The sequence below is a fragment of the Phyllobates terribilis genome, unplaced genomic scaffold (assembly GCF_046119375.1).
Source record: "Phyllobates terribilis strain yellow unplaced genomic scaffold, ASM4611937v1 Scaffold_2__4_contigs__length_985480577, whole genome shotgun sequence".
NCBI lineage: Eukaryota > Metazoa > Chordata > Amphibia > Anura > Dendrobatidae > Phyllobates > Phyllobates terribilis.
The window spans coordinates 50,616,088-50,642,981 of record NW_027362762.1 but is presented as its reverse complement, the minus strand read 5'-3'; the positions used below and the strand labels follow the sequence as shown (position 1 = coordinate 50,642,981).

Genomic DNA, 26,894 nt, shown 5'->3' with positions numbered 1-26,894 from the left:
TTCAAGGGCATGTTCATAGGAACACATTAATTACAGTTTAGTTAAAGAAGACATCTAGAATCCTTTTTTTTTTCTATATCACATCCTCAGTGTTCGGGCTCCTCGGTGCAGACAATCCCTGCTCCTCGGTGCAGACAATCCCGGCTCCTTGGTGCAGCAGACACTGGACATCCCGACTGCCGAGGTTGAGACCATGTGGTTGAACCAGACCACGCCCCCATACGTGACGTCACTGCCCCGCCTGCCGGCGTATTGTCCGGGTGTACCAAGATGGTGGCCCACAGTGCCGGAAGCGTGGACAGTGGAACCCGGAGCCGGGAATCTGGGGACAGGGGATGGTTTGTGACTCTGTCTCTCGGGGTCTCCCTGCTGAAATGTCTCCTCATACCGACCTAGTAAGGAGGGGGCAGCGTTATGTTTCGTATTAGTAGAGGGGACTACAAGTTCCAGCATGCTTTGCCATGTCAATGGGTGGGGATAGCAGAGCTGTAGCCTGGGGTCTCACAGCTGACACAGATGGAAAATGCCCCTATATACATACACTGCATGGTTGAAAGTAAGTGCACCCCTCATATACCACCCCCCTGTGTATGCTGTCAGTGCATGCAGGTGGTGTGTATATACGTGGTGTCACCCTAACACCCCACCATTACCCTGGTGATGGGAGGCCTCATCCTAATACAGTGTATGATGTAAGCAGCTTGTGTAATACCGCCATATAGTGCCTGAATAATGCTGCCTATGTCATTGTGCAAATAACTCTGCCCACATATATCCATATACTGCGGTGCTGAAATAATGCTGCTATGCAACCTGCATAGTATTGCCCTAAAGCCCACATAATACCGCAAAGAATACTGCCATATACTGTCCACATAATGTCATCATATAGTGCAAAAATAATCCTGCCATGTAGTGCCCGAATACCACTGCCTTAAAGGGAAAGGATCCACCCTCCTGAGTCGTCTATATGAGCATGTAGGCCATAGGAAGCGTTATATAATGATACCTTGATATCTGTGATCCGATGTCTTGTTCCTGAGAAATCCACTTTTTTTCTTAATATGTAAATCAGCTGTTAAGATATTATAAATCATAGGGGGAGTTACCAGTGTGAGACATGTAATGACCGACAGTCTGCTCTCATAATTACATTCAGCTCTGCAGTGAGGTCAAAAGTGAAAGAGTACAGCAGAGCTAAATATATGCAGTTGTCCTCTCCTAGTCCTTCAGATTCCTTCCCACTGATAGCCAGTGCGGTGGAGGGGCAGCAGAGCTGATAGCTCTGAGAGAAGAAAATTGCTAATGTACTCGTTGTGTTTTTAATGAGACAAGTTTAAACTCTGCTGTACTGTTGGTTATAATCCGGGGCAGTTTTGCAGCAGAGCTGAGGACAGGTGCTGTTCCAAATGTTTGTAATGAGACAAAGTTCACCTCTGCTGTCCTGTGCTGGCTCTTCTGTCCCGCGCCGACTCTGCTGTACTGTGCTGACCTTGCTGTACCCCGCCGGCTGTACTGTACCGTGTTAGTTGTGATTTCACTGCAGATCTGTATATGTGATTATGAGAGACTGTCAGTCAATACATGTCTCACACTTGTAACTCCACCTTTTATTTACAATAACCTCTGGAGGCAGATTATTGGGAGATCTATGTCCGGCCCAGAGATCTTAACAGTCATTTACATATTAAGAGAAATGTATATTTCTCTGGAATAAGACATCGGCTCTCAGATATCAAGGTATCATTTTATTCCTCTTCCTTTGACCTACATACTCATATAGACTGCTTAGAAGGGATGATCCTACTGACAGATTTCCTGTAATACTGTTAAGTAAAACTTCCATGCACAGCTACATAACACCATTATATAGTGCCAGCGTACAACCCACATAATGTTTACATTCTGTTCCCAACTAACAGTATCATACTTAGACCTCACAATACCAACATGAAGGACCAAAATAGTTCTGTCATACAGCTCATATAATACTGCCATATACTGCTACCATACCGCCCATATAATACTGCCATATACTGCTACCATACAGCCCATATAATACTGCCATATGCTGCTACCATACAACCCATATAATACTGCCATATGCTGCTACCATACAGCCCATATAATACTGCCATATACTACCATACAGCTCATATACTGCTACCATACAACCCATATAATACTGCCATATACTGCTAGCATACAGTTCATATAATTCTGCCATATACTGCTACGACACAGCCCATATAATACTGCCATATACTGCTACCATACAGCCCACATAATACTGCCATATAGTACTGCCATATAGTGCCACCATACAGCCCATATAATACTGCCATATACTGCCGCCATACAGCCTATATAATACTGCCATATACTGCTACCATACAGCCCATATTATACTGCTACCATACAGCCCATATAATACTGCCATATACTGCTAGCATACAGCTCATATAATACTGCCATATACTGCTACCATACAGCCCATATAATACTGCCATATACTTCTACCATACAGCCCATATAGTACTGCCGTATACTGCTACGACACAGCCCAAATAATACTGCCATATACTGCTACCATACAGCCCATATAATACTGCCATATACTGCTACCATACAGCCCATATAATACTGCCTCACATTTTCCATACAGTGATGCCATATACAGCACACATATAGTCCTGCCATACAAACCACATGATAATACTGTAATACTAATGTCATTTAATGTTTAAGTAATTGTGAGATACGCAGCTCTGGTAATACTGTCACATAGTGCTGCCATACAACCCACATAATATAATACTGCCATCTGATGGACCAATAATACTGTAAAAGGCAGTAAGTTCATAATCCGCCTTTTATTTTTCTCCGCAGTCATTCTACAGATTTCGAGGTCCACAGGAACTGGCTGGCGATCACCCACAGTTTGCCTGTATCTCGGTGGTACTATGAGGTGGGTGCACTCTTCTCACCCCTGACGCTCGGGTGTTTTGGCCCTCAGTCGGCGTCAGACATTTATTATGAGCCCTTTTGATTGCTGATCTGTAGGCGACCTCCGAGTGGACGCTGGATTACCCTCCGTTTTTCGCCTGGTTTGAGTGCGCCCTCTCACACTTAGCTCTCTACTTCGATCCTGAAATGCTGAAAGTGGAAAACCTAAACTACGCCAGCCCGAGTACCGTCCTCTTCCAGAGGTTCTCTGTCATCCTCTCCGATGTCTTCTTCATCTATGCCGCCAAACAGTAAGATCCTGACATGTGTCTATACACAGAATGGCTCCTCCCTCTTATTATTGCCCCTCCCCCTTTGTGCGCCGCAGGTTCTTTATATTCTTCTCACTTGTTATCTGTAGATTATAAGCATTCTGTCACTGCTGCGATAAGTCAGTGCTCCTTGTACTTATGTCTTGGTTAGTTTGTGAAGACTGCAGGGTAAAGCATAGTGGAGAGACAGTTCTTTCTTCCCCTGACCTTTATTTTTAGTTGTTGTTTTTTTGTCTTATCCTCCCTCACTTTGTTTGATGTTGTTCTTTTCCTTTTCTTCTTGCCATTTCTGTTTTGGATCTGCTTATTCCTAATGTTACATTCCTTAGCTTCCTGTTCTTTGTCCAGTGTTTGTTCTCACTACAATTACTTATTGTCTATATCTCTCCGGTGTCCTTGCACAGTCAAGGTCTTCTCTCCGGTGTCCATATCTATCTAGTCTAGGTCTTCTCTCTGGTGTCCTTATCTAGTCTAGGTCTTCTCTCCAGTGTTCTTTTCTAGGCTAGGTCTTCTCTACAGTGTCCTTACCTGTTTTTTTTCTTCCCTACATTGTCCTCAATTAGGCCAGTCCTTCCTTTTCCCTTCTGTTTCCATCTTTTACCTTCCATCATCTGCACTTTCCATTCCTTTCTCTTCTCTGGTTTCCTTCCGTCCTTTTACATTGTTTTGTCTCGTGATTTGATCCAGGTGCTGCCAATGTATCAGTGATAAAAAAGATCGGAGGGATTTGCTGGAGAGACCGGTGTTCATCCTCGCTGTCCTTCTTCTTTGGAACTTCGGGCTACTGATTATAGATCGTATCCTTTGACGTCTCTTTTCACACATACGATAAATACTGATGTAAACTGTCTTTTGATTTAATGACATTTTTCATACAATACACCATAAATGTCTGATAAGTCCTACTGCTGGGACCGGGAGTCCTCTGGCCAGCCAGGTGCCCCACTTTCAATGAAAGGGCTCCCTGATATTTAACCCCTTCCTGATATAGGATGTACTATTATGTCCTGTCTGGGTGCGTGTGTATGGACCGGGCTCAGGAGCTGTGTAGTACATCCATCACCTAGCAATCGGTTCTAGCGATTTCTGACGGCATTTAAATCATGCTTTGGGCTGCCATCTACCTCACCATGATGTCGCTGCCATCTTGGTCTCATGTGAAGCTCAGCCAAACTCTAGGCTTCGTAAGAGACTGTGATTTTCAATATTGCAATATATATAATACAAGTGATCAAACCATCTGTTGCGGATCCGGGTGTTGTAACCTCTGTGCTGCGGAGCAAGGAGGGACCAGAGGGGCGTAACTAGGTATCAACTCGGACCGACCAAGGTCGCACGGCGGCTCAGTCGACTCCGTGACCAGGGAAGGACCGAGCAGAGGGACCAGGTGCTACTCTGGGGACCGACCTTGTATGAGAGCAGGTGACTCCCACGGGTCAGAAGGCAGGGACTGACCGGTACAGCAGATGAGCACGGCAGGCAGGCTGGCGGGTGATTCGGGCAGACGGACTGGCAGGCACGGCAGCTAACAGTCAGGTGCTTCCAGGTAAGCAGGCAGGCACGGCAGATAACAGGCAGGTGCTTCCAGGTAAGCGGGCTGGCAGGCACAGCAGGTAACGGGCAGGTGCTTCCAGGTAAGAAGGCGGGCAGGGCCCATAGACAGACTGGCGGACTGGACTGTAGACAGACTGGCGGACTGGACTGTAGACAGGCTGGCGGGCTGGACTGGTAGTCAGGCTGGCGGGCTGGACTGGTAGTCAGGCTGGCGGGCTGGACTGGTAGTCAGGCTGGCGGGCTGGACTGGTAGTCAGGCTGGCGGGCTGGACTGGTAGTCAGGCTAGCAGCAGGACCTGAGGGCTGAAGCAGAGTGTCGCACACAAAGCTACAACCTTGCACGGGCACCTCCATTTTGGAGGAGGTGCCTTTTATATGAGAGGTCCTCCGGCCATTGGCCGGGGACTCCTTAGGACGGCGTGCGCGGCCCCTTTAAGAGGGAGGGAGCGCGCGCCCTAAGCACAGTGTCCGGGAAGCTGCGCACGCCGGCAGCAGCAGAAGCAGGAGCGCCGGAGGACGCCGGACGGGGAGCGCGGCGGTAAGAGGGACGGCGTATCTGCCTGTCGGGGCAGAGACGCCGATACTACACCATCGCAGGTTCAAGTCCCCTCGGGGAACTGAAAATAAAAATATTCCAAATACTTTTTTGAAAATTAAAAAAGTTACGTTGAGTCACACCCTCCTTTTCCCAATACAAGAATAAAGAAATTAATAAAACAAAAAAAAAACATATTTGGTTATGCCATGTTCATAAAAGTCTGATTTATCAACACAGAAAGTTATGTAAACCAAATGGTAAATGCTGTAAAAGAAAAAAAATAAAAACTCCAGAATTTGTTTATTTATTTTACTCCCTTATATAGCGCCATTAATTCCACAGCGCTTTACAGACATTATGGGCACTGTCCCCATTGGGGCTCACAATCTACGTTCCCTATCAGTATATCTTTGGAGGAAATCCGAGAACCCGGAGGAAACCCACACAAACATGGGGAGAACATACAAACTCCTTGCAGATAATGTCCTCGGTGGGATTTGAACCCAGGACCCCAGCGCTGCAAAGTAACAGTGCTAACCACTGAGCCACCGTGCTGCCCATTTGCCAATTTTTTATCACCGCACCGTTTCCCCAAAAAGTACTATATTAAGTGATTGAAACATTGTATGCACCCCAAAATGGTATTGATTAAAAACTACATCTCAGCAGTCCTTACCTAGTCTATGTCTCCTCTCTGGTGTCCTTACTTAGTTTAGATCTCCTCTCCGATGTCATTACCTAGTCTTGGTATTTTCTCCGGTGTCATCACCTAGTCTGTTTCCTCTCCGGTGTCCTTTCGTAGTCTCGGTCTTCTCTGTGGTGTCCTTTTCTAGTCTAGGTCTTCGCTCTGGTGTCCTTACCTAGTCTGGGTTTTTTTATGGTGTCCTTACCTAGTTTGGATCTTCTCTCCAGTGTCCGAGCTTAGTCTAGGTCACCTTTCCTGTGTCCTTACCCAGTCTAGGTCTCCTCTCCGGTGTCTGTACCTAGTCTAGGTCTCCTCTTCGGTGTCTGTACCTAGTCTGGGTCTTTTCTCTGGTGTCCGTTATTAGTCTAGATCTTCTCTCCAGTGTCTGTACCTAGTCTAGGTCTTCTCTTCGGTGTCTGTACCTAGTCTAGGTCTCCTCTTCGGTGTCTGTACCTAGTCTGGGTCTTTTCTCTGGTGTCCGTTATTAGTCTAGGTCTTCTCTCCAGTGTCTGCACCTAATCCAGGTCTTCTCTCCAGTGTCCGTTATTAGTCTAGGTCTTCCCTCCGATGTCTGTACCTAGTCTAGGTCTTCTCTCTGGTGTCTGTACCTAGTTTAGGTCTTTTCTCTGGTGTCCGTTATTAGTCTAGGTCTTCTCTCCAGTGTCTGCACCTAGCCTAGGTCTTTTCTCTGGTGTCCGTTATTAGTCTAGGTCTTCTCTCTGGTGTCTGTACCTAATCCAGGTCTTCTCTCCAGTGTCCGTTATTAGTCTAGGTCTTCTCTCCGATGTCTGTACCTAGTTCAGGTCTTTTCTCTGGTGTCCTTACCTAGTCTAATTCTTCTCTATGGTGTCCGTAACCAGTCTAGGTCTTCTTTTCTGTGTCATTACGTAGTCTAGGTCTTCTTTTCAGTGTCATTACCTAGTTGAGGTCAAAAAACAAGACGCATACAGGTCCATTGACAGAAAAAAAAAAATACAGTGCTTGGAAAATAGCGACACAAAGCCCCCTTTTAAAAAGTTCATGCTAGGTCAGTTAGAATTGCATTTTTTATTTTTCACCATTTTTCTGTGTTTTACAGTACATTATACGGTAAAGTGAATGGTGTCATTCAAAACCACAACTCTTTCCACATAACAAAAGCCCTGATACGGCTATGTGGACAGAAAAATAAAGAAGTTGAGTCTTAGAAGAAAGCGCAAAAATGAAAATTGACTGCGGCAGGAAAGGGTTAAGGTCATTAACATTTGGTGATTCTTGTCCTGAATGCTTTCTTAGATATCCACTTCCAATATAATGGATTTCTTTCCGGGATCATGCTGCTGTCCATCGCTCGCATGTTTCAGGTAAATGTTATGGCAGGGGTATACACACTCTTTGGTTTTTTTTTTCTGGTGATTGGGAGGTTACAGCTGTAGGGTGATATAAAGAAAAGTACTAAAAAGAAGCAGCATTGAGGAACGCATAGATGAGTACTGTGCAGTGTAGCTGTGATTCCTGCACTGGAGTGAGATACATACTAAGGATGCAATTCATTAAGGTTTTTACACCAGAAATCTGGCATAAACACCTTAATAAGTCACAATATTTTTGCGCAACTCAGAGGTTGCACAAATATTTTGCAAATTTTGGCGTTTACACCCCAGTCCCAGCCAATATGGGCAGGATGGGATGGGTTCACGATCACCCACCCGTCAAATCCATCATAATTTACACCACTAAAGGGGTGTAACCTACTCCAGAAATATACGACTGGTGTACAATTCTGGCAGTGGTGCATGCTAGGTAACAGACGTGTCTAATTCATTAATGAATCAGGAACTGCACTCCTACGAGCACTTTTTTAAGACTACTAGCGTGCTCTACACCAGGCGTATTGAATTTCCCCCTTAGTATTATATTATTGTGATCAATTCTGCTTGTTATTAAACCTGTAAAAAAAAAAAAAAAAAAAAAAACATTTTGCAAAAAAGAAACCAACCTTAGCGTCTCCAGTACTGTGCAGTGTAACTGTGAATCCTGCACTGTGAAAGTGATAAACACCCAAAAGCAGCAGCACCAGCCTCTTTTTTTTACTCTGATTCTCACTCTGTCCTGCAGTGAAATTATATATAGGCTTACAGCCAGGTTCCCCAGCTGATCAATGGGAGTCTCAGCACTGGGAGATCATTTGATTAGCTTATTATTGGGGGGATCCTCCTAGGATTGTCTGGAATGAAGACCCCCCTTTTAGAAGTTAGAGTCTGTTCCAAAATAGACATAAGATGATAAAATAATTGACATTTTTCTTTGGCAGAAGAGACACCTGGAGAGCGCACTCCTCTTCGCTGTCCTCTTAAACTTTAAACACATCTACTTGTACATCGCCCCGGCGTACGGCATCTACTTATTGCGCTGTTACTGCTTTACTGTGAATAATCCAGGTTAGTAATAGTGCGTCCGCTATTATATCAGATCCGGTCTCCCTGATTATGGCTCAGTTTCTTCTCCTCCTGTCTTGCTCCACAGACGGCTCCATACGATGGAGAAGTTTCAGTCTTTTGCGCCTCCTCGCTTTGGCCGTCATAGTTGTGCTGGTTTTCGCGGTTTCGTTTGGACCCTTTATATACTTGGTATGTTTTATTCACCAATGTGCATGCAAATTCTATGATTTTTGTTGGAACCTATGCAGCAAATCTGATCATCCAGAATATTTTATGATCTCCACTTGTCGCTTCGTTTCCAGATTAAAGGAATTTTACCAGATCTGATTTTTCCTTGATGAGAAAAAAAAAAGATGTTTGTTCATTAACGTGTATGACGGTGTTTTTTTGTTTCTTTTTTTGGGAGGTACATTTGACTTTTTCATCACTTTTTATTAGATTTTTTTGGGAGTTGGACTGAACAAAAAAAAATAGTAATTATTAATTTAAAAAAAGAAAAAAAGTGCCCCGTTCACTATGCCTGACATGTTAAATTTGGTAAGGTTGCTCTTTTTGAATAAAATTATCTTGTGATTACTGGGTGCAGGGAGAGCAGGAGCAGCTGTGCCCCGGAGACCCAGTCAGCTCTGCTATGCAGGCAGGAGGCTGAATTTGCACTGTAACTGGGGCTACTATAACAACCCCAGTTACAGAGGAAATCGGCAATAAAAAGAATGAATTCATATGATTTTTGGGGGGGCACAGTGTGTGACATAAGTAAAGAAAATATTTCCTATTTTTCTTTACATTTTCCCCTATCCGCATCTTTCCCAACAAATGGCGGCTATGTTACCCAGGGGTGAGGCATTTACGGCACACGTCTCAGGGGCGCGCCGTTCCACGAACCCATCGCCCCCATCCCTCCCTCCCTCCCTCGTGATGCAATGCCAATGGGTTGCCATGGTAGCCCGGGGTCTCCTGAAGACACCAGTGCCTGCCATGATGGTACGCCTGTGCCTGCCATGATGGTACTCCTGTGCCTGCCATGATGGTACTCCTGCACCTGTGCTTGCCATGATAGTACTCCTGCACCTGTACCTGCCATGATGGTACTCCTGCGCCTGTGCCTGCCATGATGGTACTCCTGTGCCTGCCATGATGGTACTCCTGCGCCTGTGCCTGCCATGATGGTATGCCTGTGCCTGCCATGATGGTATGCCTGTGCCTGCCATGATGGTACGCCTGTGCCTGCCATGATGGTACTCCTGCACCTGTGCCTGCCATGATGGTACTCCTGCGCCTGTGCCTGCCATGATGGTATGCCTGTGCCTGCCATGATGGTATGCCTGTGCCTGCCATGATGGTATGCCTGTGCCTGCCATGATGGTATGCCTGTGCCTGCCATGATGGTACGCCTGTGCCTGCCTTGATGGTACTCCTGCACCTGTGCTTGCCATGATGGTACTCCTGCACCTGTACCTGCCATGATGGTACTCCTGCGCCTGTACCTGCCATGATGGTACTCCTGCGCCTGTGCCTGCCATGATGGTACTCCTGCGCCTGTGCCTGCCATGATGGTACTCCTGCGCCTGTGCCTGCCATGATGGTACTCCTGCACCTGTGCCTGCCATGATGGTACTCCTGCACCTGTGCCTGCCATGATGGTACTCCTGCACCTGTGCCTGCCATGATGGTACTCCTGCGCCTGTGCCTGCCATGATGGTACGCCTGTGCCTGCCATGATGGTACGCCTGTGCCTGCCATGATGGTACGCCTGTGCCTGCCATGATGGTACTCCTGCGCCTGCCATGATGGTACTCCTGCGCCTGTGCCTGCCATGATGGTACTCCTGCACCTGTACCTGCCATGATGGTACTCCTGCGCCTGTGCCTGCCATGATGGTACTCCTGCGCCTGTGCCTGCCATGATGGTACTCCTGCACCTGTGCCTGCCATGATGGTACTCCTGCGCCTGTGCCTGCCATGATGGTACTCCTGCGCCTGTGCCTGCCATGATGGTACTCCTGTACCTGCCATGATGGTACTCCTGCGCCTGTGCCTGCCATGATGGTACTCCTGCGCCTGCCATGATGGTACTCCTGCGCCTGTGCCTGCCATGATGGTACGCCTGTGCCTGCCATGATGGTACGCCTGTGCCTGCCATGATGGTACGCCTGTGCCTGCCATGATGGTACGCCTGTGCCTGCCATGATGGTACGCCTGTGCCTGCCATGATGGTACTCCTGCACCTGTGCTTGCCATGATAGTACTCCTGCACCTGTACCTGCCATGATGGTACTCCTGCGCCTGTGCCTGCCATGATGGTACTCCTGTGCCTGCCATGATGGTACTCCTGCGCCTGTGCCTGCCATGATGGTATGCCTGTGCCTGCCATGATGGTATGCCTGTGCCTGCCATGATGGTACGCCTGTGCCTGCCATGATGGTACTCCTGCACCTGTGCCTGCCATGATGGTACTCCTGCGCCTGTGCCTGCCATGATGGTATGCCTGTGCCTGCCATGATGGTATGCCTGTGCCTGCCATGATGGTATGCCTGTGCCTGCCATGATGGTATGCCTGTGCCTGCCATGATGGTACGCCTGTGCCTGCCTTGATGGTACTCCTGCACCTGTGCTTGCCATGATGGTACTCCTGCACCTGTACCTGCCATGATGGTACTCCTGCGCCTGTACCTGCCATGATGGTACTCCTGCGCCTGTGCCTGCCATGATGGTACTCCTGCGCCTGTGCCTGCCATGATGGTACTCCTGCGCCTGTGCCTGCCATGATGGTACTCCTGCACCTGTGCCTGCCATGATGGTACTCCTGCACCTGTGCCTGCCATGATGGTACTCCTGCACCTGTGCCTGCCATGATGGTACTCCTGCGCCTGTGCCTGCCATGATGGTACGCCTGTGCCTGCCATGATGGTACGCCTGTGCCTGCCATGATGGTACGCCTGTGCCTGCCATGATGGTACTCCTGCGCCTGCCATGATGGTACTCCTGCGCCTGTGCCTGCCATGATGGTACTCCTGCACCTGTACCTGCCATGATGGTACTCCTGCGCCTGTGCCTGCCATGATGGTACTCCTGCGCCTGTGCCTGCCATGATGGTACTCCTGCACCTGTGCCTGCCATGATGGTACTCCTGCGCCTGTGCCTGCCATGATGGTACTCCTGCGCCTGTGCCTGCCATGATGGTACTCCTGTACCTGCCATGATGGTACTCCTGCGCCTGTGCCTGCCATGATGGTACTCCTGCGCCTGCCATGATGGTACTCCTGCGCCTGTGCCTGCCATGATGGTACGCCTGTGCCTGCCATGATGGTACGCCTGTGCCTGCCATGATGGTACGCCTGTGCCTGCCATGATGGTACGCCTGTGCCTGCCATGATGGTACGCCTGTGCCTGCCATGATGGTACTCCTGCGCCTGTGCCTGCCATGATGGTACTCCTGCGCCTGTGCCTGCCATGATGGTACTCCTGCGCCTGTGCCTGCCATGATGGTACTCCTGCGCCTGTGCCTGCCATGATGGTACTCCTGCGCCTGTGCCTGCCATGATGGTACTCCTGCGCCTGTGCCTGCCATGATGGTACTCCTGTGCCTGCCATGATGGTACTCCTGCGCCTGTGCCTGCCATGATGGTACTCCTGTGCCTGCCATGATGGTACTCCTGCGCCTGTGCCTGCCATAGATGGTACGCCTGTGCCTGCCATGATGGTGCTCCTGTGCCTGTGCCTGCCATGATGGTACTCCTGCGCCTGTGCCTGCCATGATGGTACTCCTGCGCCTGTGCCTGCCATGATGGTACTCCTGCGCCTGTGCCTGCCATGATGGTACGCCTGTGCCTGCCATGATGGTACGCCTGTGCCTGCCATGATGGTACGCCTGTGCCTGCCATGATGGTACTCCTGCGCCTGTGCCTGCCATGATGGTACTCCTGCGCCTGTGCCTGCCATGATGGTACTCCTGCGCCTGTGCCTGCCATGATGGTACGCCTGTGCCTGCCATGATGGTACGCCTGTGCCTGCCATGATGGTACTCCTGCGCCTGCCATGATGGTACTCCTGCGCCTGTGCCTGCCATGATGGTACTCCTGCGCCTGTGCCTGCCATGATGGTACTCCTGCACCTGTGCCTGCCATGATGGTACTCCTGCACCTGTGCCTGCCATGATGGTACTCCTGCGCCTGTGCCTGCCATGATGGTACTCCTGTACCTGCCATGATGGTACTCCTGCGCCTGTGCCTGCCATGATGGTACTCCTGCGCCTGCCATGATGGTACTCCTGCCCCTGTGCCTGCCATGATGGTACGCCTGTGCCTGCCATGATGGTACGCCTGTGCCTGCCATGATGGTACGCCTGCGCCTGTGCCTGCCATGATGGTACTCCTGCGCCTGCCATGATGGTACTCCTGCCCCTGTGCCTGCCATGATGGTACGCCTGTGCCTGCCATGATGGTACGCCTGTGCCTGCCATGATGGTACGCCTGTGCCTGCCATGATGGTACGCCTGTGCCTGCCATGATGGTACGCCTGTGCCTGCCATGATGGTACGCCTGTGCCTGCCATGATGGTACGCCTGTGCCTGCCATGATGGTACGCCTGTGCCTGCCATGATGGTACGCCTGCGCCTGTGCCTGCCATGATGGTACGCCTGCGCCTGTGCCTGCCATGATGGTACTCCTGCGCCTGTGCCTGCCATGATGGTACTCCTGCGCCTGTGCCTGCCATGATGGTACTCCTGCGCCTGTGCCTGCCATGATGGTACTCCTGCGCCTGTGCCTGCCATGATGGTACTCCTGCGCCTGTGCCTGCCATGATGGTACTCCTGCGCCTGTGCCTGCCATGATGGTACTCCTGCGCCTGTGCCTGCCATAGATGGTACTCCTGCGCCTGTGCCTGCCATGATGGTGCTCCTGTGCCTGCCATGATGGTACTCCTGTGCCTGCCATGATGGTACTCCTGTGCCTGCCATGATGGTACTCCTGCGCCTGTGCCTGCCATGATGGTACTCCTGCGCCTGTGCCTGCCATGATGGTACTCCTGCGCCTGTGCCTGCCATGATGGTACTCCTGCGCCTGTGCCTGCCATGATGGTACTCCTGCGCCTGTGCCTGCCATGATGGTACTCCTGCGCCTGCCATGATGGTACGCCTGCGCCTGCCATGATGGTGCTCCTGTGCCTGCCATGATGGTACTCCTGCGCCTGTGCCTGCCATGATGGTACTCCTGCGCCTGTGCCTGCCATGATGGTACTCCTGTACCTGCCATGATGGTACTCCTGCGCCTGCCATGATGGTACTCCTGCGCCTGTGCCTGCCATGATGGTACTCCTGCGCCTGTGCCTGCCATGATGGTACTCCTGCGCCTGTGCCTGCCATGATGGTACTCCTATGAAGACCAGTTCGAGGCTGACATTCATAGGAGACCACAATTTTTTGCTACATAATACTGTGGTATTGCAATATATAGTATAAGCGAATATCTGATCACAGGTTCATGTCCTCTAAGACTCTAAAAAAAAATTAAGGAAAAAAAAAAAAAAAAAATGTAAAATTGCAAACTACCCCCTTTTCACCAATTTAAAATAAGTTAAAAATAAAGATGAAGAGAAATAAACACATGTGGTATCGCTGCGTCCGTGAATGTCCGATCTACCAAAATATAAAGATTAAGCTGATTTGGTTAAAACTATAAAGAGAAAATAAATTGAAATGCCAGAATAAGATCTTTTTAGTTGCAGCAACTCTGCAAAAAAAATTAAATAAAAAGCTTCTATCTGCCCCAAAATGGTATCAAGGAAAACACGAGCTTGTATTGCCATAGAAAAAGCCCTCGCACAGCTCCACCAACAGAAAAATTAAGTTTCGGGTCTCGGAAAATGACGATGAAAAACACTTTTTTTTTTTATTCTAAACTTTTACATTTTATTCATAATTTAAAATAAAAACAAAACATGAAAGTTTGGGATTTCCGTAGTCGCACTGACCTGAAGACTCATGTTACTAGGTCATTTTTAGCACCCAATGGACGCCGTAAAAACAGAACCCCAAAAATCAATGGCAGAATTACATCCCACTATTTTATCCCACTTGTAATTTTTTTTCCGTGTTGTTCAGTACATTGTATGGGAAAGTGAATGGTGACCTTCAGACCTACATCTCGTCCCGCAATTGTATTTATAGAGGAAGGATTGTCAGGTCCCGCTCTGTATATTGGGATCCCATAACCCAAAAATTCGGACCGGATTTTTCTTAGAAAGTCCTTTAGGGGAGGTCATTTAGGATTTTTCTGGCTGCTTTTGATAATAAGTATTTGTTTTTGAAAAATCACCAGTCTGATGCTGCCCACTCTTTCTTAAAGGGATTGTCCCTTTTCAGAAATTTTTTTGCTACAAGGTCCATTAATAGTTAAAAAAAACAAAAAAAAACGGTGCTTTACTCACCCTCCCCAGCTGCAGTGCTGAGTCTCCCCCGCTGCTCCTGGTGTTTGTTATTGTCCGCTTTCATTACGTTGATAGCGCTGCAGCCAATCAATTATCTATTGAAAGCACGAGCCACTCAGCACTGCTGAGCTCATGGATTGGTTGCAGTGCTGTCGACATGATATCAGCACTGCGGACGACAACAACAGATACTGTAGTCTCAGCGCTGGACATGGGGAGGTTGAGTAAAAAGTTTTTTTTTTTACTACAAACAGATCTTCTAGGAAAACTTTTCTCAAAGGGGAGAACCCGACGGTACATGAGCCAAGTGACAGGAAGTGTTACCTTTGTACAATTAAAGCCCAATGTTTGATTTGACCGGAGTAACTATTGATGATGACTATATCATTGGCAGCCATGAATTTGATATATATATATATATTTTTCTTTTATAGGGTCAGCTTCCGCAAGTCCTTTCCCGCCTTTTTCCTTTTAAGAGAGGCCTCTGCCACGCGTACTGGGCTCCAAACTTCTGGGCATTGTACAATGGCGCGGACAAAGCCCTGTCTGTTATCGGTAATTGTAATAAACCGCACTTCTCATTATCACGTCCCAGAGTCCTCCTCCGATTATTATTATTATTATAGCTTTTATTAGAAGAGTTTTTAGATTTATCTCTGCACTGGGTGACAAACTCCTAAGCCTCATTCAGACGTCCGGTTTTCTCACGTAAGAGAACGGACCGGTTATTTTGGTCAGATTGTGATCAGTTTTTCCCGTAAGAAAAGGAGAAGGTGGAGAAAGAAAAAAATAAAGTTTCTCCACCTTCTCCTTTCTGACAGTCTGTAAATATCAGACTGCACTTGGATGTCATCCGATTGCGATTAGATTTTTCGACAGACCCATACACTTGCACTGCCAATTTTCCAGCAAAATCGGACCTGTCTTCGTGATTTTCCGTGGACCGTCTGTCTGGGAAAAATCACGGACACTCGTATGAATGGCCCCATATAATATCACAGGTACGACGGCTGTCCGTGAAAGCCACAGATAACACTCGTACAAGAACATCGGCCGTCTGAACGAGGCCTTGAGGATCTTTATTAGTTTTTATCCAATTTTCCCAGGAATGGAATATGGTCTTTATCACACAGGATTCTCCAGGTCTGTTCGATTGCGGCGATACGAAACTCATATCCTTATATATATATATATATATATATATATATATATATATATATATATATATATATATATATATATATATATATATATATATATATATATATATATATACAGTTTTATATATATATATATATATATATATATATATATATACATATACACAGTTTTATATATATATATATATATATATACACAGTTTTATATATATATATATATATATATACACAGTTTTATATATATATATATACATATACACAGTTATATATATGTCACGGAGTGCCTAAGCAGGAAAATACGAATATATGGCCAAACAATATAGTAAAGAGTATCTTTATTGAAAAAATATACATATAAATAAATAATCACAATATCATTACAGGTAATGGTGGCACAACATATGTAAGAAAACATTTACAGAGACATAAATAAAACATACTTAAAACCAACCACCAGGTGTCGCCACAGAGTGCAGATACCGCATGCCTTATATAGCATTATGAGCAATAGCCATATCAATAAGTGTAATCATATATAAATGATGAGTGGCTAACAAATTTATCGACAGCACAGCCACCTAAAGATGTGCACCTTCATAATGTATATGTAATGTATAAAGAAATACCAAGAGAAGGAAATAACACATCAAACATATGATTCACCTTAATATTGCGGTCAAGACTGCACGCTGTGTCGCTCCCCGACGCGCGTTTCGGCGCTCCTGCCTTTTTCAAAAAGGCAGGAGCGCCGAAACGCGCGTCGGGGAGCGACACAGCGTGCAGTCTTGACCGCAATATTAAGGTGAATCATATGTTTGATGTGTTATTTCCTTCTCTTGGTATTTCTTTATACATTACATATACATTATGAAGGTGCACATCTTTAGGTGGCTGTGCTGTCGATAAATTTGTTAGCCACTCATCATTTATATATGATTACACTTATTGATATGGCTATTGCTCATAATGCTATATAAGGCATGCGGTATCTGCACTCTGTGGCGACACCTGGTGGTTGGTTTTAAGTATGTTTTATTTATGTCTCTGTAAATGTTTTCTTACATATGTTGTGCCACCATTACCTGTAATGATATTGTGATTATTTATTTATATGTATATTTTTTCAATAAAGATACTCTTTACTATATTGTTTGGCCATATATTCGTATTTTCCTGCTTAGGCACTCCGTGACATATGTTATTTATACGAATGGCCCTATATACATAGTCCTCTGAATAGTTCCCATTATGGAGATACTCGTTATCTCCTTTATATATTTGTTTGGTAACTTATTTTTCGGTTCTAATCTTCTTCCTACAGTTATATATATATACATATACACAGTTATATATATATATATACATATATACAGTTATATATATATATATATATATATATATATATATATATATATATATATATATATATATATATATATATATATATATATATATATATACAGTTATATATATATATATATATATATATATATATATATATATATATATATATATACAGTTATATATATAAATATAATATACAGTGCCTACAAGTAGTATTCAACCCCCTGCAGATTTAGCTGGTTTGATAAGATGCAAATAAGTTAGAGCCTTCAAACTGCAAACGAGAGTAGGTTTTATGAACAGAAGCTTAAATCTTACAAACCAAAAAGTTATGTTGCTCAGTTGAATTTTATTACATTTTAAACATAAAAGTCAATTATTATACAACCCCTATGTTTAATATTCTGTGGAATAACCCTTGTTTGCAATTACAGCTAATAATCGTCTTTTATAAGACCTGATCAGGCCGGCACAGGTCTGTGGAGTTATCTTGGCCCACTCCTCCATGCAGATCTTCTCCAAGTTATCTAGGTTCTTTGGGTGTCTCATGTGGACTTTATTCTTGAGCTCCTTCTACAAGTTTTCAATTGGGTTAAGGTCAGGAGACTGACTAGGCCACTCCAACACCTTGACTTTTTCCCTCTTGAACCAGGCCTTGGTTTTCTTGGCTGTGTGCTTTGGGTCGTTGTCTTGTTGGAAGATGAAATTACGACCCATCTTAAGATCCTTGATGGAGGAGCGGAGGTTCTTGGCCAAAATCTCCAGGTATCCATCTTCCCATGGATGCGGACCAGATGGCCAGGCCCCTTGGCTGAGAAACAGCCCCACAGCATGATGCTGCCACCACCATGCTTGACTGTAGGGATTGTATTCTTGGGGTCGTATGCAGTGCCATCCAGTCTCCAAACGTCACGTGTGTGGTTGGCACCAAAGATCTCGATCTTGGTCTCATCAGACCATAGAACCTTGAACCAGTCTGTCTCAGAGTCCTCCAAGTGATCATGAGCAAACTGTAGACGAGACTTGACATGACGCTTTGATAGTAAAGGTACTTTACGGGCTCGTCTGGAACGGAGACCATTGCAGTGGAGTACATTACTTATGGTATTGACTGAAACCAATGTCCCCACTGCCATGAGATCTTCCCGGAGCTCCTTCCTTGTTGTCCTTGGGTTAGCCTTGACTCTTCGGACAAGCCTGGCCTCGGCACGGGAGGACACTTTCAAAGGCTGTCCTGGCCGTGGAAGGCTAACAGTAGTTCCATAAGCCTTCCACTTACGGATGATGCTCCCAACAGTGGAGACAGGTAGGCCCAACTCCTTGGAAAGGGTTTTGTACCCCTTGCCAGCCTTGTGACCCTCCACGATCTTGTCTCTGATGGCCTTGGAATGCTCCTTTGTCTTTCCCATGTTGACCATGTCTGAGTGCTGTTCACAAGTTTGGGGAGGGTCTTAAATAGTCAGAAAAGGCTGGCAAAAGAGATCTTTAATCCACACATGTGAAGCTCATTATTCTTGGTGCCTGAACTACTTCTTAATACTTTAGGGGGACCAAACAGAATTCTTGTGGTTTGAGGGGTTGAATAATAAATGACACTGAATTAACTTTTAACGTTTTAAAAAAAAAAAAAAAATTTGCTGCAGTGCATTTCCCACTTCCAGGCTGATCTACAGCACAAATGTCACAATGCCAAGTTAATTCCGCATGTGTCAACCAGCTAAATCTGCAGGGGGTTGAATACTACTTGTAGGCACTGTATATATAATGTATAATCAACAGAAAAATAAAAAAAATTGGATCTCGGTAAATGACAAAAAAAAATATTTATTTTTTTCTCTATTTTTTTTTTTTTTTTTTTACAAAGTTCTGAATATTTTTAACCACTAAAGTGGTTAAAAAAATTCTGAATTTTGTAAAAAAAAAAAAAATAATAAAAAAAAAAAATAGATTTTTTATTTTGCCATTTACCAAGATCCAGAACTTTAATTTTTCTGTTGATGGAGCTGCATGAGGGCTTCTTTTCATGTGGTGTGCTGTAGTTTTTATGGTTCTGTGTTCGGGTAGAAAGGACACTTTGATCACTGTTTACTGGAGGAGCTGTGGTGACCAAAAATGCTTTTTTTTTCCCCTTTATGGCATATACCATATAAGTTACATAATTTTGTATTTTCATGCATCGCGTTTTTGCATATATTGAGATGCCAAATTATTTTATTTTGGGAAAAATTGTATGTTGTGGGTTTTGTTTTTTTTTTTTTTAACATTTCACTTTATTTTTGAGGTTTTCTTTTGGAGGACTTGAACCTGCAATTGTAGGATGACATGTACTACGTACACACGTGGTCAAAATTGTTGGTACCCCTCGTTTAATGAAAGAAAAACCCACAATGGTCACAGAAATAACTTGAATCTGACAAAAGTAATAATAAATTAAAAATCTATGAAAATGAACAAATGAAAGTCAGACATTGCTTTTCTGCTTCCACAGAATTAAACTCATGAAATCGGCCTGGACAGAAATGATGGTTCTTCTTCTTAACTTAATATTTTGTTGAACCTTTTGAGGCGATCGCTGTGATCAGACGATTGCTGTAACTGTCAATGAGACTTCTGCACCTCTCCACAGGTATTTCGGCCGACTCCTCATGAGCAAACTGCTCCAGTTGTCTCGTGTTTGAAGGTTGCCTTTTCCAGAATGTTTCAGCTCTTTCCAAAGATGCTCCATAGGATTTAGGTCAGGGCTCATAGAAGCCACTTCAGAATAGTCCAATGTTTTCCTCTTAGCCATTCTTGGGTGTTTTTAGCTGTGTGTTTTGGGTCATTATCCTGTTGCAAGACCCATGACCTGCGACTGAGACCAAGCTTACTGACACTGGGCAGCACATTTATCTCTAGAATCCCTTGATAGTCTTGAGATTTCATTGTATCCTGCACAGATTCAAGACACCCTGTACCAGATGCAGCAAAGCAGCCCCAGAACATAACAGAGCCTCCACCATGTTTCACAGTAGGGACAGTGTTCCTTTCTTGATATGCTTCATTTTTCCGTCTGTGAACATAGAGCTGATGTGCCTTGCCAAGAACTTCCATTTTTGTCTCATCTGTCCATAGGACATTCTCCCAGAAGCTTTGTGGCTTGTCAACATGTAGTTTGGCAAATTCCAGTCTGGCTTTTTTATGATTTTTTTTCAACAATTGTGTTCTCTTTGGTGGTCTCCCATGAAGTCCACTTTCGATCAAACAACGACAGATGGTGCGATCTGACACTGATGTTCCTTGAGCTTGAAGTTCACCTTTAATCTCTTTAGACATTATCCTGGGCTCTTTTGTTACCATTCGTATTATCCGTCTCTTTGATTTGTCATCAATTTTCCTCCTGCACCCACGTCCAGGGAGGTTGGCTACAGTCCCATAGATCTTAAATTTCTGAATAATATGTGCAACTGTAGTCACAGGAACATCAAGCTGCTTGGAGATGGTCTTATAACCTTTAACATTCTTGTCTATAATTTTCTTTCTAATCTCCTGAGACAACTCTTTCCTTTGCTTCCTCTGGTCCATGTTGAGTGTGGTACACACCATGTCACCAAACAGCACAGTGAGTATCTGTAGCCCTATATACAGCACAGTGAGTATCTGTAGCCCTATATACAGGCACAGTGAGTATCTGTAGCCCTATATACAGCACAGTGAGTATCTGTAGCCCTATATACAGGCACAGTGAGTATCTGTAGCCCTATATACAGCACAGTGAGTATCTGTAGCCCTATATACAGCACAGTGAGTATCTGTAGCCCTATATACAGGCACAGTGAGTATCTGTAGCCCTATATACAGCACAGTGAGTATCTGTAGCCCTATATACAGCACAGTGAGTATCTGTAGCCCTATATACAGGCACAGTGAGTATCTGTAGCCCTATATACAGGCACAGTGAGTATCTGTAGCCCTATATACAGGCACAGTGAGTATCTGTAGCCCTATATACAGCACAGTGAGTATCTGTAGCCCTATATACAGGCACAGTGAGTATCTGTAGCCCTATATACAGCACAGTGAGTATCTGTAGCCCTATATACAGCACAGTGAGTATCTGTAGCCCTATATACAGGCACAGTGAGTATCTGTAGCCCTATATACAGCACAGTGAGTATCTGTAACCCTATATACAAGCACAGTGAGTATCTGTAGCCCTATATACAGGCCCACTGACTGATTACAAGATTGTAGACACCTGTGATGATAATTAATGGACACAACTTGATTTAACATGTCCCTGTTGTCACATTATTTTCAGGGGTCCCATCATTTCTCTCCAGGACTATTTCATGAGTTTATTATTTTTTTTAATTCTGTGGAAGCAGAAAAGCAATGTCTGACTTTCATTTGTTCATTTTCATAGATTTTTAATTTATTATTACTTTTGTCAGATTCAAGTTATTTCTGTGACCATTGTGGGTTTTTCTTTCATTAAACGAGGAGTACCAACAATTTTGACCACATGTGTATTAAGCAATACTTTAGTATCAGCCATCGGCCCCTCGCTATCGTTTTGCAGGGTGGCCTATGGAGGTCGGAAAGGACCCTCTCCCGATATCACACCATTTAAATGTCGCTGCCATAAATTGAGAGCAGCATTTAAGTGGTTAAACGGCAAGCTCTGGTCTGGTTTACCTATAACACAGCTGGCACTCGCTGAATATAAAGTGGCCTCGGTTTCCTGATTTGTACATGTGCGGCAAGGAAAAAAAAGGGGCTAAAAGAGGTTGTACAGAATTGCAAAAACATGCCTACTTATTGCAGAAACAGCGCCACCCCTGTCTTCAGGCTGTGACTGGTATTGCAGCTGAACAGCTGCAATGTCGCATCCAACCTATATACAGGTGTGGCGCTGGTTTTTAAAGATGGCAGACATTCAGGAAACCTTTTTTTTTTTCCCATTGTTTTCATTCTTGTAATTTCAGGCATTAAGATGCAGCTGCTGAATCCGTCTTCAGTCCGGACAGGATCGATGACCGGGGGTCTGGTTCAGAAGTTTGAGCACAGCGTCCTTCTGTCCATCACACCAATGACGACTTTAATCCTTACACTTCTATCTATACTGGTACTGCAGAAGCACAAATCTCTCTCCTGATGGTTTGTTACAATGTGTCTGTGCAGTGTCCAGGAATACAGAAATTAAAGGGTTATATTTCCATCTTCATAAATGGATATAGTCGGATAGTGCTGGTAACTATAAGCAATTTTTCAATTTACTGCTTATTAAAATTTTAATCCATTCTTGAAATATTAACACTTTTTCCTTTTTGTTTTACAGCTCGTTGCCTTGGAGACCGACTGCCGCTGATAGACAGCAAAACATTAACGGTGCTTAAAAGATCTCTTCTGTTTGATCTTGTAAGCACTTGTTTTGAAGTTGATCTGGAGCGCATTGTTACCTCTTAAAGCCAGCTTCAGCGCAGCGCTTACAACCTTAAGAGAGCAGCGGTGGTCGGTCTCCCAGGCAACGAGCTGTAAACAAAAGAAAAAGTGTTACTATCTCAAGAACGGCTGCAAATTTTAATTAGCAGCAAATTGCAAAAGTGCTTATATTTACAAGGTGCATCTGAAAAATATCAATCTTTGAAGATGAGAAAATCCCTTTTAAGTCTCCTAAGTTCCCAGCCTAACAGATGATGAGGAATTTAAGTTTTAGAACTTTTTTTCTTTTTTATAAAATGAAGCTTTATTTTTATTAAATGGCCTTTCCATTGTATACAGGGATGATCTATAGCTAGGATATGCCATCAATTTATGGTAAGCTGGGTCCGATCCTGACAGTGAGTGGTCTGCAGCCCAGTTGTAGTGCTATGTCCTCCTCTCTGTTGTTCCTGTGCACAGTGCCCATCGGCTAACAGTCCATGAAAGGGAACTGCAGCACAGATCCAATCAAGTGAATGGGGCCGGCTGCAGGAGGGAAAAAATAGCCGGGAAGCAATGTCTTTCCCAGAATCTGGGGGGTTAGCAGAGGTCAGACCCCCACCAATCATATCTTAGAGGTACGGCATTACTTTAAATAAAAAAACTCCCTTCTTGGTTAGGATGTTGTGCGTCCATCAATTTTGCCCTTTTCTATTTTGCAGCCATCGGTTTTGTGTTTGTGGTTTAGACCCCAGGGACCACGAAGCTTCCTGCGCTGTCTGATCCTCTGCGCCCTCAGCTCCTTTATGTTCGGATGGCACGTACATGAGAAGGCAATCCTCCTGGCGATTTTACCTTTCAGGTGAGAGGAGAGCACAAACAGGATATAGTGAATATTTTACTTTTATGACTTTTCTTTTTTATTTTTTCAGCTTACTGGCAGTCAGCAGTGCAAAGGATGCTGGGATGTATTTGATTCTAGCGACTGTGGGTCACTTCTCATTATTTCCTCTTCTCTTTACTCTTCAAGGTAAAATGATTGTCCTATAAGCTCTTTCTCGAGCTTTTTAAAAGAAAAAAAAAAGTTTGATAAACTTTTATAAAAAGTTTGTAACTGGGTCACTGTCCTTTCCATGTGGTGTAAAGTGATTGTCCTATAAGATCTTTATCGAACTTTTTAAAAGAAAAAAAAAAGTTTGATAAACTTTTATGAAAACTTTATAAGGGTCATTATGTCCTTTCCCTGTGGTCTAAGTGATTGACCTATATTGAACTTTTTAAAACAAAAAAAAAAGATTGATGAACTTTTATAAAAAGTTTGTAACCAGGTAATTGTGTCCTTTCATTGTGGTGTAAAGTGAGTGTCCTATAAGATCTTTATCAAACTTTTTAAAAGAAAAAAAAAGTTTGCTAAACTTTTATAAAAACTTTGTAAGGGTCATTGTGTTCTTTCCCTGCGGTGTAAAGTGATTGTCCTATAAGCTCTGTATCAAACTTTTTAAAAGAAAAAAAAGTTTGATAAACTTTTATAAAAAGTTTGTAACTGGGTCATTGTGTCCTTTCCTTGTGTTGTAAAGTAAGTGTCTTATATCAAACTTTTTAAAAGAAAAAAAAAAAAAAAGTTTTATAGGTTTATAAAAACTTTATAAGGGTTATTGTGTCCTTGCATTAAGGACTGCCATTCTCAACTCTCTTTGCCTTTCATTGCACTGCAGCTCCTCTGCCTGAAAATAGAGCAGACTGGCAGCCATAACCAGTTGTATCAGCTCATGTAAACTGCGGGTGTCAGCACAGACTTGGTTGTCATCATACTGGTCTCAGTAGTGCAGCCCGGGCTTTGGAGCTTCAGAACCTCAGATTTCTGCCATTTAACCATTTAAATGCTGCAGTCAGCACTGATCGCAGCATTCAAATGGTAACGCTAGAAAGGAGACCCCCTCATGATTGCAGCTCATACCTTGTATGGGTAGACGGCCAAAGGTACATGTAAGGATCCCAGTGCTGTCTGACCATATTCTGTGTTGCTGGGGTAGGTGTATACCCTAACTACTGCCTGCGTGTACTATTACTGCATAGGCTGGGGGTTTTCAGGAGCAAAAAAACGGCAGATTGGTAGGTGTGCTGTGGTCAGACCCAACAAATTTAATATTGAGGCCCTATCCAGTGGATATGTCATCAATATGCAAGTCCCAGACAACCACTGAAAAGTAAAAATAAAAATGAATATTTTCTTCATCGCCTTTTAAAGTAACTTTAAATTTAGTAAAAAAAAATTAGAAAAAAGTAATATTAAAATAACAGTAAAATAAATAAAAGAAAGCAACATAGCTTTTTCTTCCGAAAAGCTTTAATAAGCCCCCCCAAAACATAAAAAATACACCATGTGGTATCGTTACCACCATAAAAACCCGTACAAAGTAAAGTAAATAAAAACTGTCATCGGAATTATTTATTTATTTATTTTTTTACATCTTTGCCAAAATAAAGACGAATGTAAATCAAATACAAAAAAAAAAATTGCACCTGCATAAAGTACAACTCGTGCCAAAAAAAAACCCTTAAAAGGACGTCATACAACTATATCCATCCATCAAAAAAAAATGACCATGATCCAAAAAGGTAAAATATATTTATTAAGATGAAAAGAGATGAATCTCTAAATTGATAAGTGGGGTGCAGACCATTAACCAAATGTTTCTGTGCTTTTCAGAGCTGCCTATTAAGCTTTTGCTGATGGCCTTTTTCACCATCTTCAGCTTCAGTGCATTGAAGGCTTCGTTCAGGTAACCAGAATTCACAAACGTCTCCGCATCAATCCCAATGTGGTCGCCCAGCGCGGCAAACACTACGGCGACTCCTGCGGGCGGCGCGGTGTCAGAAAAAGTCATGCAAAAGTTGTCTGTCCGCTTCTCCTCTTCCCTTTTTCTTTCTCTCAGCTGTCGGCCCTACTTGTTGATGGTTTCTTCCATCAGAATCAAAATTTCCTGAGTCGGTCGATGGAGGAAAAATTGTCCATAGACCAATGGAGATACATAGTTGTCACTCCTGAAGATGTCCTCCAGTCTCCTGTAATAGAGGAGCTCTTGTCGAGACCTTCGATATCGATGACCTCTCCTTTCGGATGGGTCCTCACTATTAGGGCGCATTCAGACATACAAATCGGTCACAATTCACGGACTGTCCGTGGGTCTCCCGAGCGTGACGGGTCTATAGAAATAAAAACCAGCAGCCAGTCCGTGCATGGCGGTCCGATTTGTACGGATGTCTGAATGCACCCTTAAAATGGTGTTGGGGGGGCCGACCCCGATCAGCTGATAGCAGCCCCCCATGGCATCTCCAATTAAACCAGTATGGCCTTTCCCAGGGGACTGCAGATCAGACCTAGAAAGGCTGATCAGTGTGTTTACTGGATATTGATGACCTGATCTAAAGATAGATCATCAATATATTGGTTATGGATGACCCCCTTAAAGGCAGAGTAGACAAAACAGAGAAGACTTCCTGTAGCCGCCACTAGGAGGTGGTCTAATTTTCTTTAGGGGCCTGGTATAGGTCTGAAATAACTTAAGAGAGTCTAAATTAAAGGGGGTTTAAATTATTGTTTAAATGCCTTTATAATAAAAGTAGCATCTCCCATTCAGACCTTTACCCGATCCCTTCTGGTCTGTGTTGGTGCGCTGTCAATGGCCGTGTGGTTTTGTTTCTGTGCTTTTTACAGGAAAGAAGGGAATCTGCTGAGCCGGCTGGAAGCGCTGTACGTCTGCGGCCTCCTGCCCCTGGAGTTACTGTGCGAGATCATTTACCCCTTCACCCCCTGGCAGCGGCGCCTGCCCTTCGTCCCCCTGCTGCTGACCTCTGTGTACTGCGCCCTGGGCATTACCTACTCTTGGATCAGACTTTACATTTCCGCCTTCACCAGAGCAACGACGACTCTTAAGAAACGCCAGTGAGGACACATCCGTCCCTGCACCCGATCTGCCGAGGACCAAGATTGACTCTGTAGAGAAATTTATTTTTTTTTATTACAAATATAAAAGAAAAAGTGTTTTTTTTTTTTTTGGATATAAAACATTTTTTCCATCACAAA

At 44.5% G+C, this 26,894-nt stretch overlaps 1 protein-coding gene across 1 annotated transcript; it reads left to right on the top strand.

Annotated features, from left to right (window-relative positions):
• Positions 1 to 234: 234 nt before the first annotated feature.
• On the top strand, positions 235 to 26,894 carry ALG8 (ALG8 alpha-1,3-glucosyltransferase). The gene is made up of 13 exons (XM_073669615.1): positions 235 to 395; positions 2,890 to 2,968; positions 3,064 to 3,257; positions 3,966 to 4,075; positions 7,331 to 7,398; positions 8,349 to 8,475; positions 8,561 to 8,664; positions 15,338 to 15,458; positions 22,372 to 22,511; positions 23,530 to 23,669; positions 23,740 to 23,837; positions 25,518 to 25,590; positions 26,526 to 26,894. Exons 1-13 carry the CDS (start codon positions 271 to 273, stop codon positions 26,755 to 26,757), a joined length of 1,611 nt encoding a protein of 536 aa, XP_073525716.1. The 5' UTR covers positions 235 to 270; the 3' UTR covers positions 26,758 to 26,894.

Coding starts and splice junctions, on each gene's coding strand:
- ALG8 (XM_073669615.1), top strand. CDS start 271: ATGGTGGCCCACAGTGCCGGAAGCGTGGACAGTGGAACCCGGAGCCGG. Junction 4,076..7,330: donor CGGGCTACTGATTATAGATC/GTATCCTTTGAC, acceptor ATGCTTTCTTAG/ATATCCACTTCCAATATAAT. Junction 15,459..22,371: donor CAAAGCCCTGTCTGTTATCG/GTAATTGTAATA, acceptor TTGTAATTTCAG/GCATTAAGATGCAGCTGCTG.